This window comes from Catharus ustulatus, chromosome 1 (assembly GCF_009819885.2).
Source record: "Catharus ustulatus isolate bCatUst1 chromosome 1, bCatUst1.pri.v2, whole genome shotgun sequence".
NCBI lineage: Eukaryota > Metazoa > Chordata > Aves > Passeriformes > Turdidae > Catharus > Catharus ustulatus.
In genome coordinates, this window is record NC_046221.1 from 20,345,269 (window position 1) to 20,361,608 (window position 16,340).

The 16,340-nt window shown below is 39.7% G+C and overlaps 1 protein-coding gene across 16 annotated transcripts in view; it reads right to left on the reverse strand.

The window, feature by feature from the left end:
* Positions 1 to 16,340, reverse strand: part of CACNB2 (calcium voltage-gated channel auxiliary subunit beta 2) — a 261,106-nt gene that overhangs the window by 79,190 nt on the left and 165,576 nt on the right. For 12 of the 16 annotated variants that reach the window (XM_033067159.2, XM_033067193.2, XM_033067176.2 and 9 more), the window contains one exon: positions 12,830 to 12,949. In XM_033067159.2, the coding sequence (XP_032923050.1) occupies positions 12,830 to 12,949 (120 nt within the window). Of the gene's footprint in view, positions 1 to 12,829; positions 12,950 to 13,446; positions 13,579 to 13,778; positions 14,369 to 16,340 lie in introns of those variants that run through there. The other 4 variants (XM_033067239.2, XM_033067228.2, XM_033067200.2 and 1 more) reach the window with 3 other exon arrangements.

The following is a 16,340-nucleotide window of genomic DNA, read 5'->3' on the forward strand; positions in this document are numbered from 1 at the left end:
TATAAGCCCCACCTGATTATAAGCCGCACGTCTGGATGTCGGCAACTGTCTTGGGTTACAATACAGAGTGTGATAAAAGGTATCTATTCTATTACCATCTGTTGAGGGTGGGGGCAGTGATCCTTATCTCCGCAGGAGATATTCTGCTAATGGGCCATCCATTGAAACCAGGCGGGGCATTGTTCTTTATCTTTTCACAACCCATCCTTCCTCCAGCGAGTCATTTTCTGCTAATGGCGATTGAGTCCCACTGTGTGACTGATAAAATTACTTCATCCCATTGGAAGTTGCTCCAGCCAGGGGGGAAGAGTCCAACATTTCTTACCAAGATAAAAACAGAGGTTTTGGGACACTAAGGGAGCCCCTTTCTCCATTGGACTCCAGAGAGAAACGGGACTCCTCCACATCACCACTGGACCTCCAGAGGGAAACTGCACCTTCTGCAGGAGCACTGCTCCAACTGAATCACATCTGTCACTGCAAGAGGACTGCAACCACCATTTAATCAAACTGCTACCAACATCCTGCCTGACGGGGTGTCCGGTTGTACTCTGACTTTGTCAGGGTTTGGAGTTTGTTTCTTTGTAGTACTGTATTTCTATTTTAATTTCCCTAGAAAAGAACTGTTATTCCTAATTCACATATCTTTGCCTGAAAACCGCTTGATTTCAAAATTATAATAATTTGAAGGCAGGGGTTTACATTCTCCATTTCAAAGAGAAGCTCCTGCCTTTCTTAGCAGACACCTGTCCTCCAAACTAGGACAATATATAAGCTGCACCTGATTATAAGTCGTACTTCTGGGTTCGGACCAAAATTTTAGTCAAAATGGTGCGGTTTATAATCGCGAAATTACCGTAATTTTTGAGACCATAAGACTTTGTCCATTCATGACAGAATGATGCAGATAAATCTTTCATTGCTTTATGACTTTTAGGTCTTGCCCATTTTCCTGGAATTAAGCAGCAAGTGTGTAGCCACGTCCATGCTCACATCAGACATCTTCTGAAGGAAAGTTCTTCTTAACAGTAATCAATTCACTGCAACTGGTAAACAAACACCCAGCGGCGTGTGCTGCTGTATCAGAAACTGTGATCAGCAGCAGCTTAAGAGCAAGATCCAACTCACACAGGAGAAGGTGGATTTCTCAGCTGAAAAGGATACTTTTCAACTCACTTTTCCAGCCTTGTGGTTTGGAGCACTCCCCATACTGCAGCACACTGCTGCCTACAAGGCTGCACTGTGCACATTGGGCCTAAGCTGGCTTCAAAATTACCCTCCCAAAACAAATGAACTGAGCAGTTGCAGGTGGAAGCTTCTCAAAACAATGCTTTGAGCCAAAGGTACTGCCATGAAACTGCTGCCAGAGAGACACAGCACAGTCAAAGGGTGTGAGGGAAATACTGTCAAGTCTGAGAAATACAAGGTAGAAGTTGAATCTTTCAAACCTGCTCAAGAATGCCAAGTCAAGAACAGCTCCTGTTTTTCCCTTCCATTGGATTTTCTTCAAGGTGAATCACATAACAAGGCTGTGTGAATCAATCCACACAGTGTCTATTCCTTCCCAGAATTCCAAATTCCTTTCCACTTTTGCCCCTTTATCCTTTCCTAACCTCCCTTTGTCCTCAGGCCTCTACTGTAACCACAGGTTTCTAAGAGAAGTTCCTGGACTAAGAGCTTTCCTTGGAGATTTTACCCAGCACTGTGCGCAGTGACAAGACGAGCTCTTGCTCTAGAAGGCACTGAGTGATTTAGCCTGGCAATTTTATGCTGAGTTTAAATCTAGGAGTAAGGAACCTCTTCCTTTTTGAAGTAAAAGGAAAGGTTTCATTAGAGTTCACATGTATACAGCCATATACACCAGCACAGCTCTGTCTTCCTTCACTTTACCAGAGGAAAACACACATCTTGCTTTGGCACAGGGTGCTGGAGTTACTGGGGTCCCCTAGTCACTGCCACCTGAATGCGGACAGGTACAGAAAACACTCCTCTTCCTCATGTTCCTGTCAGGAAATGTCACATCCCTGTGCCTGCAGAAGGCTGCTCAAGCCCTTGGAAGGCCCATGCTCAAACCAGCAGACCAGGTTCACTGAACATGCCAGGGCTACTATAAAGGCAGCACAACTGGGCACTTTCATGGTGGGCCTGTGTTATATCTTAATTGGATTAAACTACCAGGAAACACCAGGGCAGAATGCAAGGAAAAGTGTGCTTTGTGAGTGAACCACATGCTTTGCTGCAAAAAGGGAATAAAAGGGTTGAAATAAGGAGAGAACTGGGATAAATGTAGCACATTCCCTTATAGCTCCTCCGGGAAGGATACATTCATCTGTAATCTGACTGTTTCTGAAAGCCAGAAATAGATTTTCCTTTCCAATTCCTGCCATTTATTACTGTTGATTATTAAAAGCAACGTGCACAGCTGATTTACAAGATGGCAGGTTCGCAGCACTTCTCATTTTCACTTCAGTGAGGAAGTGTTTCTCTTATGACAGACAGAGGTGATAGGGACACAGAATAACCCCAGATGCTTTCTGTTCACATGTTTTATCCCAACTGAAATATTACCATCCAAAAAAATTTTAAAATTCATTTTTAAGTAATTGCCCAAATGGATAGAGCCAAAAAGCAGCAGGCACATCTCTTCTCTCACTTCAACAATCTGACATCTCCAGTCAAAATAATCAAAGCAGTTGCAGTCTGATCCTTCATCTTCCCTTTCAAGTTGTTTTTTCCCTTGGCTTTTCCTTCAGTCGCTGAAAATGGATGACTTTCAGTTCAAAAACACAAGTATATTTGCACAACAAAACTCAAACCATGGGGTGCATCCCTGCTTTCCATACCTGTCAAATGCAGATTTGTTCAAAATACTGAAAATAAATCATCAGTGTTCAAATTGGATTCTGTATTCTAGATGTAAACAACAAATCACCTTGAAAATGTATCTTATACAATAAGATTTCCAAGATTATATTAAAGGGCAATCTCATGAACATGTATTTAACTCACATATTTAAACAACAACAAGCAAGGGGAAGTCTCACTTCAAAGAATAATTTAATGAGAAGTTCTTATTTTAATGTCAGTTATGACAGGAAACCACTTCAATAACCTAAAAATTAATATAATGAGTGTAGTATGCTAAAATCACCCAAATCTGGCCAGGGAGACTATTAAGAAAAGTAAAGCTGGAGATAGTATTAAAAAAAAAAGAAAAAAAAAAAAAAGGGAGAAACCCTTGAATTGTCGGCAACAATATTAATCTGAATTTTCTGCATCATTGTACTGCTTGACATTGAAATATTTTTTAAAACAGATATTGTTTGCAGGTCTTGCAAATAGGATTTAAATGTCATCCTCTAGCTATTTAGCAAGAAGAAGAAGAAGGCATTTAAAAAAGTATCTCCAAGAAGTAATATTTCAGTGATTACTATCTCAACTAAACCTAGAGAATACCAATTGAAACTTATTTGTTAAGATTTCATATCAGATTCAATGAAAGTATTTACTTGCTTGCTTGTATTAGAGCTGAATTTTTTCAATCAAGTAAGTAAAAATAAAACTAGGTAGTTGTGAAAGTTAGAGGACTAAAGCCCACTGGGGACATTTCCATGACAAAAATGAAAGGAGAAGGGTAAAATGGTTATCTACACTTTCACAAAGGATAAATGTCTCTTTAATCTTTGATGTTTTGTGGCAGCCTAAAATGCATCTCAGTATATACATTTTACCTCAGGACTGATTATTTTAGGAGTACAAAATAGAGTGTTTATCGCATTTAATTTGGGAGTACAACCCATGTGGTTATGAAATTCTGGAGGAAAATGTCAAAGCAGGATTGGAGGTTAATATACAGAGGAAGTGTTCAGAGCTTTCTGCAGGGTCCACAGGTGAATGTTAGGGGAAGTTTTTTTCTCTAGGATATGCACTGGCTTTACATAGAATATAGACAAAAAGATGGCAGGAACACATCAAGAAAATATCCACAACATATCCATATCACAAGCAGAAAAGCATCAGTGAGATGTCTCAATCTTATTTTTAAAATAATTTCTCTAATACTCTGAATCATGCAGAATCTAGACACTCTTCATAGTTTAAGCTGAGTTTTGCACTCAAAATGTTCCTAACATGGGAACACAGAGTACCCTTTGCCCAGGTATTACAGTATTACTTGAGTTCCTACTTACTTTTTTAAAGTTGTATACAACCAGTGACTAGTTTATGTAACTAATATTAAATTTTCCAAAGGAAACACTTTAGTATTGGCATCTAATGTCAGTCTAATTTTGTATCAAAGCACTTTAATGCTACCTATAGTTAGAACTCCTTGGCATATTGCATGTAATTTTATAAAACAAGTTGCAATTATGATGAAAAAAAGAGATTATTTTTTGAAGCTTCCTTTAATTTTTTTCTGATTTTATATTTAGCCAAAACTACAGATACTTGTGGGTTTTTTCTTCTTCCTATTTTTTGGAAGGTTGGGTTAGTGAGAAAGAAAGGGATTCAGATCTTTGCCAAGGACTCAAGAACTCTCTGGAGGTTTGTTTTCACTGCAAATGACAAGTACTTCCCTGCATAATAATACACATCAGCCAGGTGTCTGCTCCAACAGAAATCATGTTAGCTCCTGAACTGGTTGGAAAACAGTCCCTTCAGCAGAAAGAAAGCAGAAAGCACAGGGCTTTGTTGTCCAAACAAGTTTTTCTCCAAGGCACTGTGCCACATCGTGTGTGTCAGTGTGAACTGGGGCACTTCTGCAAGGCAAAACACTCATTGCCTGCACTGAAGTCCTTATTCCAACTCATTCCTGCTTCCAAAATCCCCATGACAGTCCACTACCAGCTGTGATCACAGGATAACTTTGTTCTCCGACAAAACCTTTGGATTTTTTGCACAAGTTGATACTTTGGTACAACAGTTCTCCCTGCATACAAACCAACCATTTTACAACAGGAAGCTGTACAGTTGTAGAATATAAATGGCCAGTTGAAGTCACCAGTGATAGTTATCTAATCATGCAGCCATATAACCAAAGGTATGTTCATATATGCACAGGGATGTGTGTATGGATATATATAATGAACATATACATGCATAAGCCCACACAGATATAATGACGTGCATGTCTTCCTTTAATAATTCCTTTATGCTTCCGTTTACAGATTCATAGGATGTTCAGAGTTGGAAGGGATCCAAAAGGATCTTAAGTAAATAGCCCATTATTAGCACCATGCTCTGACCAACTGAACTGATCTCAGGGTCAGAGATCCAGAACCACAGACATTTATATTCAAACATCACACACTTTGTAGCTACTTTTAACAGTGGTTCATGCCCTAAAATCTTATCTTCCCCTCTACATTTGAATCATTATTCCCTTTTAAGTAGAAAAATCATGTTAACTATTAAAACATCTGATAGGTGGAGCAGCTGCTGATAAAAATGAAGCTCTGGATTACAGCGTCCTGGATGACATTACTGTCTTGGATGTTGGAAAAAGTAAATCAGACCCTATATACCTCAAGGAAGTTAAGGAACTGGATCATACATGTCTTAAGTTACTTTGCTTAGAGCAAGCAGCAGCATCTAGCTCTATCTGATAGCAGTGAAACTGCTCACCACTGTAGCTGCCTGAGTAGCCTGCAGACATACCTTAATTCCTGCCTTCCCATTCCACACTCACTCCCCATCAGTCACAGAGAACATCCCCAAGACCACTCCTCATCCTCTTGTATCATTCCCATGACACTCAGCAGCTTCTGCTGACACCCACATGAGCACCCAGACCCATCAATCACCATCCCCGAGCCACAGGGAGGGCTGGCCTGAGCACACTTTATCTGCAGCTTGGTTCAGCAGCCTCAAGTGGGATGCAGGCACATGAAGGTTCAGGAATCTCTGCTGTGACCTGTGCAGTACCTGCCTGCAGCAGAGGCTGACAGCTCACTGGCTGGGTGTGCCAGAGACCAGTGGGACAAGGAGTAGAAAAACACCCAGATGAGGATATTTGCACTTGGCTTACAACACTTACTTTAAAACATTTCTTTCCCACTGCTCTTGAAGAAGTTAGTTTTACACAAAGTACCACTGGCACTGCTGCCCTTTATGTGGTCATTTAACTATACAGAACAAGTCAGAACAAAGACATCTCACCAAGGGGGCAGGCTCATGTGAAAGCAGCAAATGAAAGAGCAAGCAGAAGAGCTATGATTGTCCTCAGAATCTCAAAATGCTGCTTCAGTATTGTATCCATTCCTTGGGGAAAATTATCTCTTTTCCTTATTATGTGAAGAAAGTCAGGATACTAAAGTATCTACAGTTAGGTATATAAATGTAGGCTGTGTTAATATCCCTGCACTCCTTTTTTGTACTCAAACCCAAGAAGCAGAAAAAGAAATGCTACTTAGTAAACATTTTTTATCACTCTAATCACGGCATGAATGGGCAATGACAGATCATCTAATTAGAGACAGAAATGTCTCTGGGACATTGGATTCCAGATTATGTGAGACCCTACTGGAAGAAAGAATTCCAGCCCTCAAAGATGCAGTCCAACGGTAAGAAGGGATAAACTGTTCAGGGGGAATAACCAATATAACAGAAGGCATTAGTGTAGAACACTAATTTCATGATTATAAGCCGCAACATTTTGATGAAAATTTTGGTCCAAATCGGGACGTGCGGCTTATAATCAGGTGCGGCTTATATATGGACACAGAACAAAAAGTTGCTGTTTTAGTTTGGAGGACAGGTGTCTGCTGAGAAAGGAAGGAGCTTCTCTTTTAAATGGAGAATGCAAACCCCCTCCCTCCAAATTATTATAACTTTGAAATCAAGGGGCTTTCAGGCAAAGATATGGGAATTAGGAATAACAGTTCTTTACTAGGGAAATTAAAATAGAAATAGAGTACTACAAAGAAACAAACCCCAAACCCTGACACAGTCAGAGTATAACCTGACACCCCATCAGGCAGGGTGTTGGTAGCAGACCCATTAAAGGGTGGTTGCAGCCCCATTGCAGTGACAGAAGTGATACAGTTGAAGCAGTGCTCCTGTCGAAGATGCAGTTTCCCTCTGGAGGTCCAATGGTGATGTGGAGAAATCCGGTTTTCCTCTGGAGTCCAGTGGAGAAACGGGCTACCTTAGTGTCCCAAAACCTCTGTTTTTATTTAGGTAAGAAATGTTGGGCTCTTCCCACTGGCTGGAGCAACTTCCAATGGGATGAAGTAATTTTATCAGTCACACAGTGGGACTCAATGGGTCATTAGCAGAAAATGACTTGCTGGAGGAAGGATGGGGTGTGAAAAGATAAAGAACAATGCCCTGCCTGGTTTCAATGGATGGCCCATTAGCAGAGTATCTCCTGCGGAGATAAGGATCACTGCCCCCACCCTCAACAGATGGTGATAGAATAGATACCTTTTATCACACTCTGTATTGTAACGTGCGGCTTATAATCAGGTGCAGCTTATGTATGGACAAAGAACGAAAAGTTGCCAACACCTGGAAGTGTGGCTTATACTCAGGTGCGGCTTATAATAGTGAAATTACTGTACATACACTTCAATTGAAGACAAAATAGACCATAAATACACACAAGAAAAAACTATTGGTCACAGACAGTATAAAGAAGGCTGCTTTAAATCCAAGTGTTACACTCCTAAGAAAAAACAGCAGCAATTAATGAAGAAAATGAAGAAAAAGAGTATCTGCACCCGATTTGAGAAGATCCAGTAATGCAGAACTCGCTTGCAGCTAAGCAACAACCAGATTTGCAACTGTACTTTGCGATCAACGGCTCATTCTTTCTCCAGCTACACCACTGTGCCAGCACTTATGTGATCCCACCAACTACAACACACATTAATGATCTAAATGATTACATGCAATAAAAATATTCTAAACCAAAAGGGCAAAGGAAAAGAAATCAATGAAAAAGATAGTACCACACACAACAGCTAACACTACTATCCTGTGTTGTTATAGCTTTGTGTGCTGTTCAGCACCATGACATACTGGTAATTGAGAGAAAATAGAAAGAATGTCCATGAGGGAACAAGTTGACATAATATAAGGATGCACATCAAGGAGATGGGCACTTCTGGCCTGTCAAAAATGCTACTGCAGCTTCACTAGACATACCTCAGCTAGCTTTGCAGCTGCCCCCTAGCAGCACAGGGTCATTCTGAGGCTGTGAAACCTGTCTGAGAGTGAATAAATACTCAAATAACTAGCCTCGGCACACTGCATTGGATAATTACATCTGACAATCTTTTTCATGCCCTCAGCATTGCAGAGCTATGTAAGCATTATCCCAGCCTGCTACACATTTCAAAGCTGTGGTCCCCAAACCATGCATGGAGGCAATGCATTACATTTAAAACATTGCATTATTACTCACAGTCACAAGCCATCACCACTACTACAGCCCACATCAAAAAAAGCAAAATGTGACAGCTTATATCATTGCCTCAGACCCAGAAAAGGGACATTTATTATCAAAATTTCAGCGGCTCACCATCATAACATTAAAATTATTTTAACAGCATTGTAAACTAGAACTACATATATTTCAAGTTTTACAAACTCCTAAAAGGATGCTAGCACTGGAGCATTAGGTGGAGTGCAAACAGAGTAGAGGGGAACTGAGATTTCCTATTATGAACACAATTACTTCTTAAAGGCCATGGTCTGATTTTGACAGTCATTTAAGAAATTTTAGAACCACAGGATGTTGAGAACAATCCTTAACAGAGACCAAAGAGCTGTCCCAGGTGAGAAACAGAACCTGAATTGTTAACTGGCGCTTCAGTACCCAATGTTCTAGAAATAACTGAAAAAATAATCATTTTCTAAAATGCTGAAAATATTCTATAGATCTCTTTAGAAACTGTTTCTGAATAAGCAGCTCTAAAGCCATGGGAAGAAAAAAGGCAGAATACAAAAATCTGAAGAGACTAAAGAAAAGAGGAGAAGAAAGGTTTACAGAACACCTGACTAATTATATCTCAGTCAAAAACTAGATTCAAAACATATGAAGCACTTGTGGCAAAACAAATCAATGGAATATTGAAATTGATTTTACCAGCACTGGAGAAAGCCAAAAATTCCTGAAGTCCCCTTTCTAAAGTACAAACTTTAGCTCAATTAGTACTGGATTGAAAGTTCTTATTATTACTTGTACTTCAGTTTTCCTTTGATCTCACCCCTCTCACTTGGTGCAGTACTTTAAGGAATATTTAATGGAATACTTGCAAGGAATGGACAAAAAACCCACTTTACTTACTACAATTTATTTTGCATCATCATCCTTCAACAACAAAAAAGCTTTTTGGACTGTAGAAATGACAATTTTTAAATTATTAGTGCTAAACACAGTAACCGTAATTATTTTTTTTTTTGGCTTGTTAATGCTGCAGATTCATGCTTTTGTGAAAATAGAAAACTCAGAAAAGTACTACCAGAAGGCCTTAGGCTTGGATACTATTAGTATACCCTACCTGGCCACAACAAAGGTCCTCTCTGTCCTAGACTTAGCACATGTTATGGTCTGTGAGAAGAACACTAAGGAAATCCTCAATGCCTTGATTTTTTTTTTTTCCTATATAAAACCAACCAAAAAAAAAAATCCAAACCATTCCAGTCTTTTTTCATTTTTATTGCTAAACTATTCTAATCAAGCACATTTCATCTCGGCTTCAAGCTTAATAGCTTCATTTCAGAACTGTTTCCCTCAGGAGTAGATGCTGGCCTGCAGGTAGCCTCAATCAGCTGCCTCTTAATTTTCTGTCCCTGAATGACTCTGAACATGCGCCCCTGCCACACCTTCCTTACAGTAAGTCACATGCCAAAGTGAGTCAGCAAAATATGCTTAACCATTTTCCAGGGAAGCAATGCTTGTTTCAAGTACATAAATAAATAAATAAATAAAAGTGGCCAGAATGCACATTTCTTTACAAGTTTTTTTGCTTTTATTTTCCTTGTTTGGATAGGTATCACAAATACATTCCTACTTCATGTCACACAAGCACTTAGACACTATAAAAATCCAAATTTAAAAATCTTAAAATTGTCCTAACAATTTGGCATTGTGCTCTCTATCACCACATTTTTATCTTCAGTTTAAGGTGTTTTCCCTTGCTGTAATAAAAGAAAATGGATGTCATTTAACTGTTTTCATTAACTGCCTGACACAGTTCAATAGTTTTTTATCTACCCTTAATTCACTATCATCTTTCCTTCATCACTGCATTATTCATGTGTGTCACCCTCTTCTAATTCCTGTGACAAATACATTTGTAATGATTTTATTAAGGATCAACACTTCCTCTTATGATGAGAAAAGGCAAAAGTTAAAGCAGCTCTGTCAGTTGGCTCTGCCTGGAAGTCGGTCAGGGCAAAGGCGAGGCAGCCATGGGGAGCAGGCAGCAAACCTGCAGCCTGTGGCAAACAGGTCTGGGGTCTGACGGCAGCCAGGAGGCACCACCAGCAGCTACTGCTTCATTAATTTTACTGTGTTTTAGGGGGGTGAAAGACTGAACCATCAATAAAGGCAGAAAAACACACCCTGTCATATTTTGCAGCTACCGAGTTAGGCGTAAACACATTTTTAACCACTTATTTTGAACAAAAGCACCAATTGCACATAATATTTACTTAATAGCATTAATTTAAATATTGCACTAAGATATTAGACTGTTACAGCCTCTACGAAAAATTATTTCCATACATTACATCCTTAACATTTGACTAGAGAAACAAAAATGCTAACCTAATTCCAGCCTTAATCTGTTTTAAAGGAAAAAATATTTAAATAACTAATTTTGTGTTTTCTATGACTGGAATAACCATTGTTACAGCAGGTTGGTTTTGGCAGTGCCTTTACTACTTTGACTGTTCACAAGTTGTCTTACAGTTTCATACAGTGTCAGACCTAGAGACTATATCTCATGCCAGCTGGAGTGGGAACATTAGTTTTATGTATAGAAATACAGCTTTTAGAAGTCAAGGTCTGCTAGCAGTTTCTCTACAAACTACAATGGCAGCTGTGCTAGAGGTCATGAATATTACATAAGGGCTGTCCATGTATTCAAGCCAGCATCAGTAAGCCAAATTCCCATAGCAACACTCTCATAGATTTACTCATTGCTAAGGGATGCATCAGTTCAGCAGTAAGCACTGCACTGCTACCCTGATTATTCTGCAAGATACTATTACTTCACCTCTTCTTTAAAAGATTGTGCATTTACTGATAAAATTCAAAACTTCACCTGAATTTCAGGGCAGCCCTTATCATCTTTCCCAGGAGCAAAAAAATCTCAAACTAAGAAAACCCACCCCTGATAAAACTGAAACTCCTGACTACAATCAGCAATCTCTGAGATAAAAGGCTGAAGGGAAGAAGTGAGCTGCTCCTCTTGAGTTTCTGCTACACTGATCCCAGAACAGCAAGACCCAACTTCAAAGAGATGTTCAGCATCTCCTACACTTGGCACATTCCAGCAGCTCAGTAAAAAGCTGCTGTAGGAGTTCTTAACAAATATCAGTTAACAATTACATTTTCAAAAAAACATTTTTGGCTTCCCTGTTCAGGTTTTCTGCCCTGATGAAGATGTCTGCTTGTGCATTATAGCACTGCATTATTTACAGAGCTGGTCCTCGCCACACCATCAGCTTCAGAACTCAGTGATCTGGACTCACAGATTTTCTGAAGAGCCCTTGTAAAACAGGTGGCATAAATGGGCAGAGGTACAGTTGGCAGTGGAAAATTAAATGGAATAGGACATGGAAAGGAGATAAAGAATTTTAAAAAACAAGGCACAATGGAGGAGAGGACTCAGAGAGAAAGTGAGAGAAAAATCTAGACCAGGTAGATATAAGGGGGAATCTCAATGGTGTATTTAAATATATTAGAACAAAAAACAGATTTTGTAAAACAGTAATGCATTTAAACCTGGTAGGTAGCATACAAAATGGAAAACTGGAACGAAGTGATAAATGCATGAAAATAAATAAGATGAGCACAGTTTTTTACAGGTGCAGTATTATTTAAAGGTGTAGTACAGATAAAAGAGAAACAAGCCCATCACTTTCACTGCTAAAACCTTCACAATCCTAAATAAATTTCATGGAAAATACATAAACACATAGCAAAATCCTAAAGCTTATTTTCTGTTTTCTTACTACATTGTCACTATCTGCCAAGAGTATGGAGAGAGGAGAAATCTGAAGAAGACCTACTGCAAATGACTCATGGGGTCACTTAACACACAAACTGTAAAGAAAGTCAGTGAAGTCTTTAGGAAAAAAACACCCTTGTAACAGATTCTCCCTATTTACATATGATTCGTAGAGACTGATCCTTCTTTGAAGGGAGATAAACAGGATGTTTGAGGGCTGATTTTTGACACTGTAAAAGCATTAAGTGCCCTGGAAATCCACAAGCAAACTTTCAGAAACATCTTCAGTAAGAACTCATAGCATTGACCCTATATACTGCTGTAAATGCTTATATTTAATAAAAGAATAAATGCACACATTTAAATAAGAATGCTCTGAAATACATAAGTCAATCAAGTGCCTATTACAGAAAACTGATTCTAAGTGATTTTCATGGAGCATACATTTTCAACTGCTGTCTGGAATGTTTACAAGACATCTAATCTATATGTTAACACATTAAAAACATTTTATCACTAATGGATGAAACAACAAAGAATCATGGAATGGTTTGGGTTAGAACGGATCTTAAAAATCAACTAGTTTCAAACTCTGCTTTAAAGCTTGAGCATTTTATGGTTTGTAACATGCAACACCACCTTACCTTGGCTTTTTCCAGCTGTGCCTGGGCCTGTCGCTCTGCCTCTCTCCGCACTGCTTCCCTGTCTTCTTCCAGAGATACATCTGAATCAGATGGACGGCTGGTGTAGGAGTCCGCCGAACCCTGCAAAAGAAAAGCAAAAATAATGTCACAAGTTCCTTGGATGTTTAAAAAAAAAAAAGTAGAAGCAGTTATATGCTGTCTTTTCTCTCACTTCTGTATCCCTGAAAAGAGACTAACTGTCCGAAAGGGAAATCCACTTAGAAGAAATTATGTCTAGGTAAACGTTTTCTTCTGGAAACTTTCAAAAAGTGCAAATGTCTTCTCCAGTGTTTTACTTCCTGCCCTATCTCTGCACTCCTATTTGTGTGCTTTTCAGCAAGCAGAACCAGTTTCTTTGGAGACTTACAGCACTGGTGCAGTGCAGGGCTGAAGGACACACAACAGCTTCAAGGATGGCTCCATAAAAATTAGAACTCACAACAGTGACAGAAATAGCAAGCAAACAGACTTTCTATAATCAAAATGCAAATTTAGTATCAATAATTACCATTACACAATATCACTGCTAAGAGATTTAACCTCTGCTATGCATTTTTATTTTAGGGCAGCCTCTTTACCTGACACACTTTCCCCATCAGAACAGCAAATGGCTCGTATCCATCTCTGCCCCTCAGCAAAACATGCAAATGACCACAAATCAACTTCCAACTAATAAAATCCGTCTGGACTCAACACATGTCCCTGTATCACCACAATGGAAGCAGCCACAATGCCAGAAAAGCTCTATAAATAATGACAGCTCTGCTTTCCCTCTGCATCTCCCTGCATACAAAACAGAGTTCTGGTAATTCAATCAGAATGAAAACAACTGTCCTCTCCTCACCGCCTTTTTTATCTCCCTCTCTGAAATACATACAATATAAGGTGATAAGGAAAATGCAGGGCTTACACAGATATCAGAATTCTTCAGACGTCCTCCTTTGGCTCTTTTCAGAAGCCTGATCCAGGTGGCCTTCATTAGCCAGACAGCTCAGTTACTGTCCGCAGCTGCAGCGCCCGGCACTGATCTCATAAAACATGTGCACACTGAGCACTGCAGAATCACAGCTCCTTTCCTATCCATGCTCTGCTGTGAGAGCCTTCCTTCTCTTCCCTCTGCCTTTCAAGCTTCCAGCCTCACTGTTTCCAAGTATTCTACTGCAATTAAATTCTCAAATTTTCTCATGCCAGTAGGAAAAAAGAAAAAAAAAATTCAAAAAAAAACCTCCCGAAAATCCACACCACCTCCAAAAATCTCAACTTCAATGATATAAAATAAAACCAGCTTCGGAAATATTGTGAGAGATGCTTCAGCTGATCATAAACTGAGATCGATCAGAGAAAAATACCTAGGGCTTTTTCCTTTCTGTTTTGGGGGGGCGGATTTGGCTGTTAAAAATAGTGCTTGTAAAAGAACCTTTTAAAATCCTGTGCAAAATGTATTCAGTGACATTTGCGAGTGCAAAGTTCATTTCATCTCTTCCTAGATTGGCTGGGGGTGGGGTAACAGGCTGTTCATACCACTGGGCATGCTCCATATGTGCAGCCTTTTACGCAGATGCTCACATCACACCGGGCTGTTAGCCTATGCCAAATTGCCATTTTACATCTCAAGGGTAAACAGCTGGAAAACGCGAGGTCCCTGTGAAACTGGAAGAGCTGGTACAGTGTCTCGTTCCTGTCATGGATGTCTGCTGCCAGCCACGTTTCCCTTGGATGCTTGCTTTTGTCACGGAGTGCTGCCCTCCACTGCAAAGCACTGAGCTCCACTCACAGCTCCCTTACAGAAACCAAAAATATGCCTGTTGAGTGGGAATTTAACCCCCTGGTAACTGCGTATATTTTTTCTGACATTAGCAGAGTAAAGGAGCAAAGAATAACTGCAACATACCACATACCACATAGATCCTAATATGACAAAAGGCAAACAAAACCTTAAATTTCGCTATTCTGCTGTTCAGAATCACCCTCTACCCTGTAATAAACTGACATGGGAATGACATACTAATGCAGGTTTTCCTAGAGCATTTACAATTTACTGAAGGGCATACAATAATCTAGGTGGAAAAAATCACTGTACCTGACTGCAGTGCCCACCTTTGACATAAATTCCAATTTACAAGAAAAACTGCAAACAGAGACTAGAGATGAGAACAGTGGTCATGCACATGCTGCAGTATGCCAGCATATCCCAGGAATGATTGCATCCTGCCATGATTTGGGTCTGTATAACAATGAAATTCCCCATCACAAGAGATGCAGCAGCCTACATTTCACCATTATTAGAGCAAACAACAGTTGTCACTAAACTCACAGTTATAAATACAGCTACTTTTTAACTGTAAACATGTTTTACTTTTTTCTTTCCTGAAGCCCATAATAGTTACAGCATAGAATTTATAAACTGTCTCAGAACTGACATAAAGAAAATTATTCTCCGAGACATATTTTGCTTTACAGGAGTTCAGATACATCTGCTAAATTATGGTCATTGTTCAAAACTAAAATGTTCCCTGACCTACAGCAATAGGAGCAGAAGTCAAAATAAAATACTCTCAAAGTTTATTGCATTTTTTTAAAAATATCTTGTCTGTTAAGAAATTACACAGAGGTCCTGTAACCTCCTCAAGGATGGTCAAATTTTGTTCTTCTTTAAAATTTCTCTTTGCCACAACTTCTGACACAGTTGCCAATGAAAACAGTGGAAAAAGATGAGCATCAACAAGCAGACAGAAGTTTAGTGCAGTGTTTAAATCCAGTTACGACTGACACACCAGTGGCCGTGGACAAAACCAGTGGTGTGATCACAGCACTAATGAAAGCTGAGACTGCGATGGGCTCCCCCAGAGTCCCAGTGCCCAGGACACTCCACAGTCCCTCAACACTCAATCCTCCTTGGAGAAAGGGCACATGCAAATCCTTTCCCACAGCACTGCAGCTCCTTGGTGCCACTGCTGCCATGAGGAATGGTGCCATAAACCAGCCCTGAAGCAGCATTACCTTTAAGTAAGAGTGAAACAAACAGAGCAGCCACCAACAGGAGATCATATGACAGTGTGGGTGTTTGCTTCCTACAGCCCTTCTGTGGTGAGCGCACAATATCTGACACTGACCAAGCAGCAGAGCATCACTTTTGCTGTGCTTCCTTCTGCTGTCCACAAAGGATGCTACCTAACCGGTCCTCAGTCAATAAAAGAAGCCATGAAGCACAATAACATAACTCCTATCTCCCTTAAGGGGCCAAAATGCCTTTTGGATCAGGCTAGAATTGTTAAAAATTGAAATTCATCTTCCTGGCCACAGAGATCATTTACAGCACTTGTCATGTCTTGTGTTGGCCACAATCCCAACATACATCCAAAAAATCAGAGTAATTCCATTTATTTTAATTGCATTGACAAATTGCATGAATCAAACTCAGTACTACATTTATTTTCCCAATAGTACAGACATGGTCATGTAAATTTTCTAT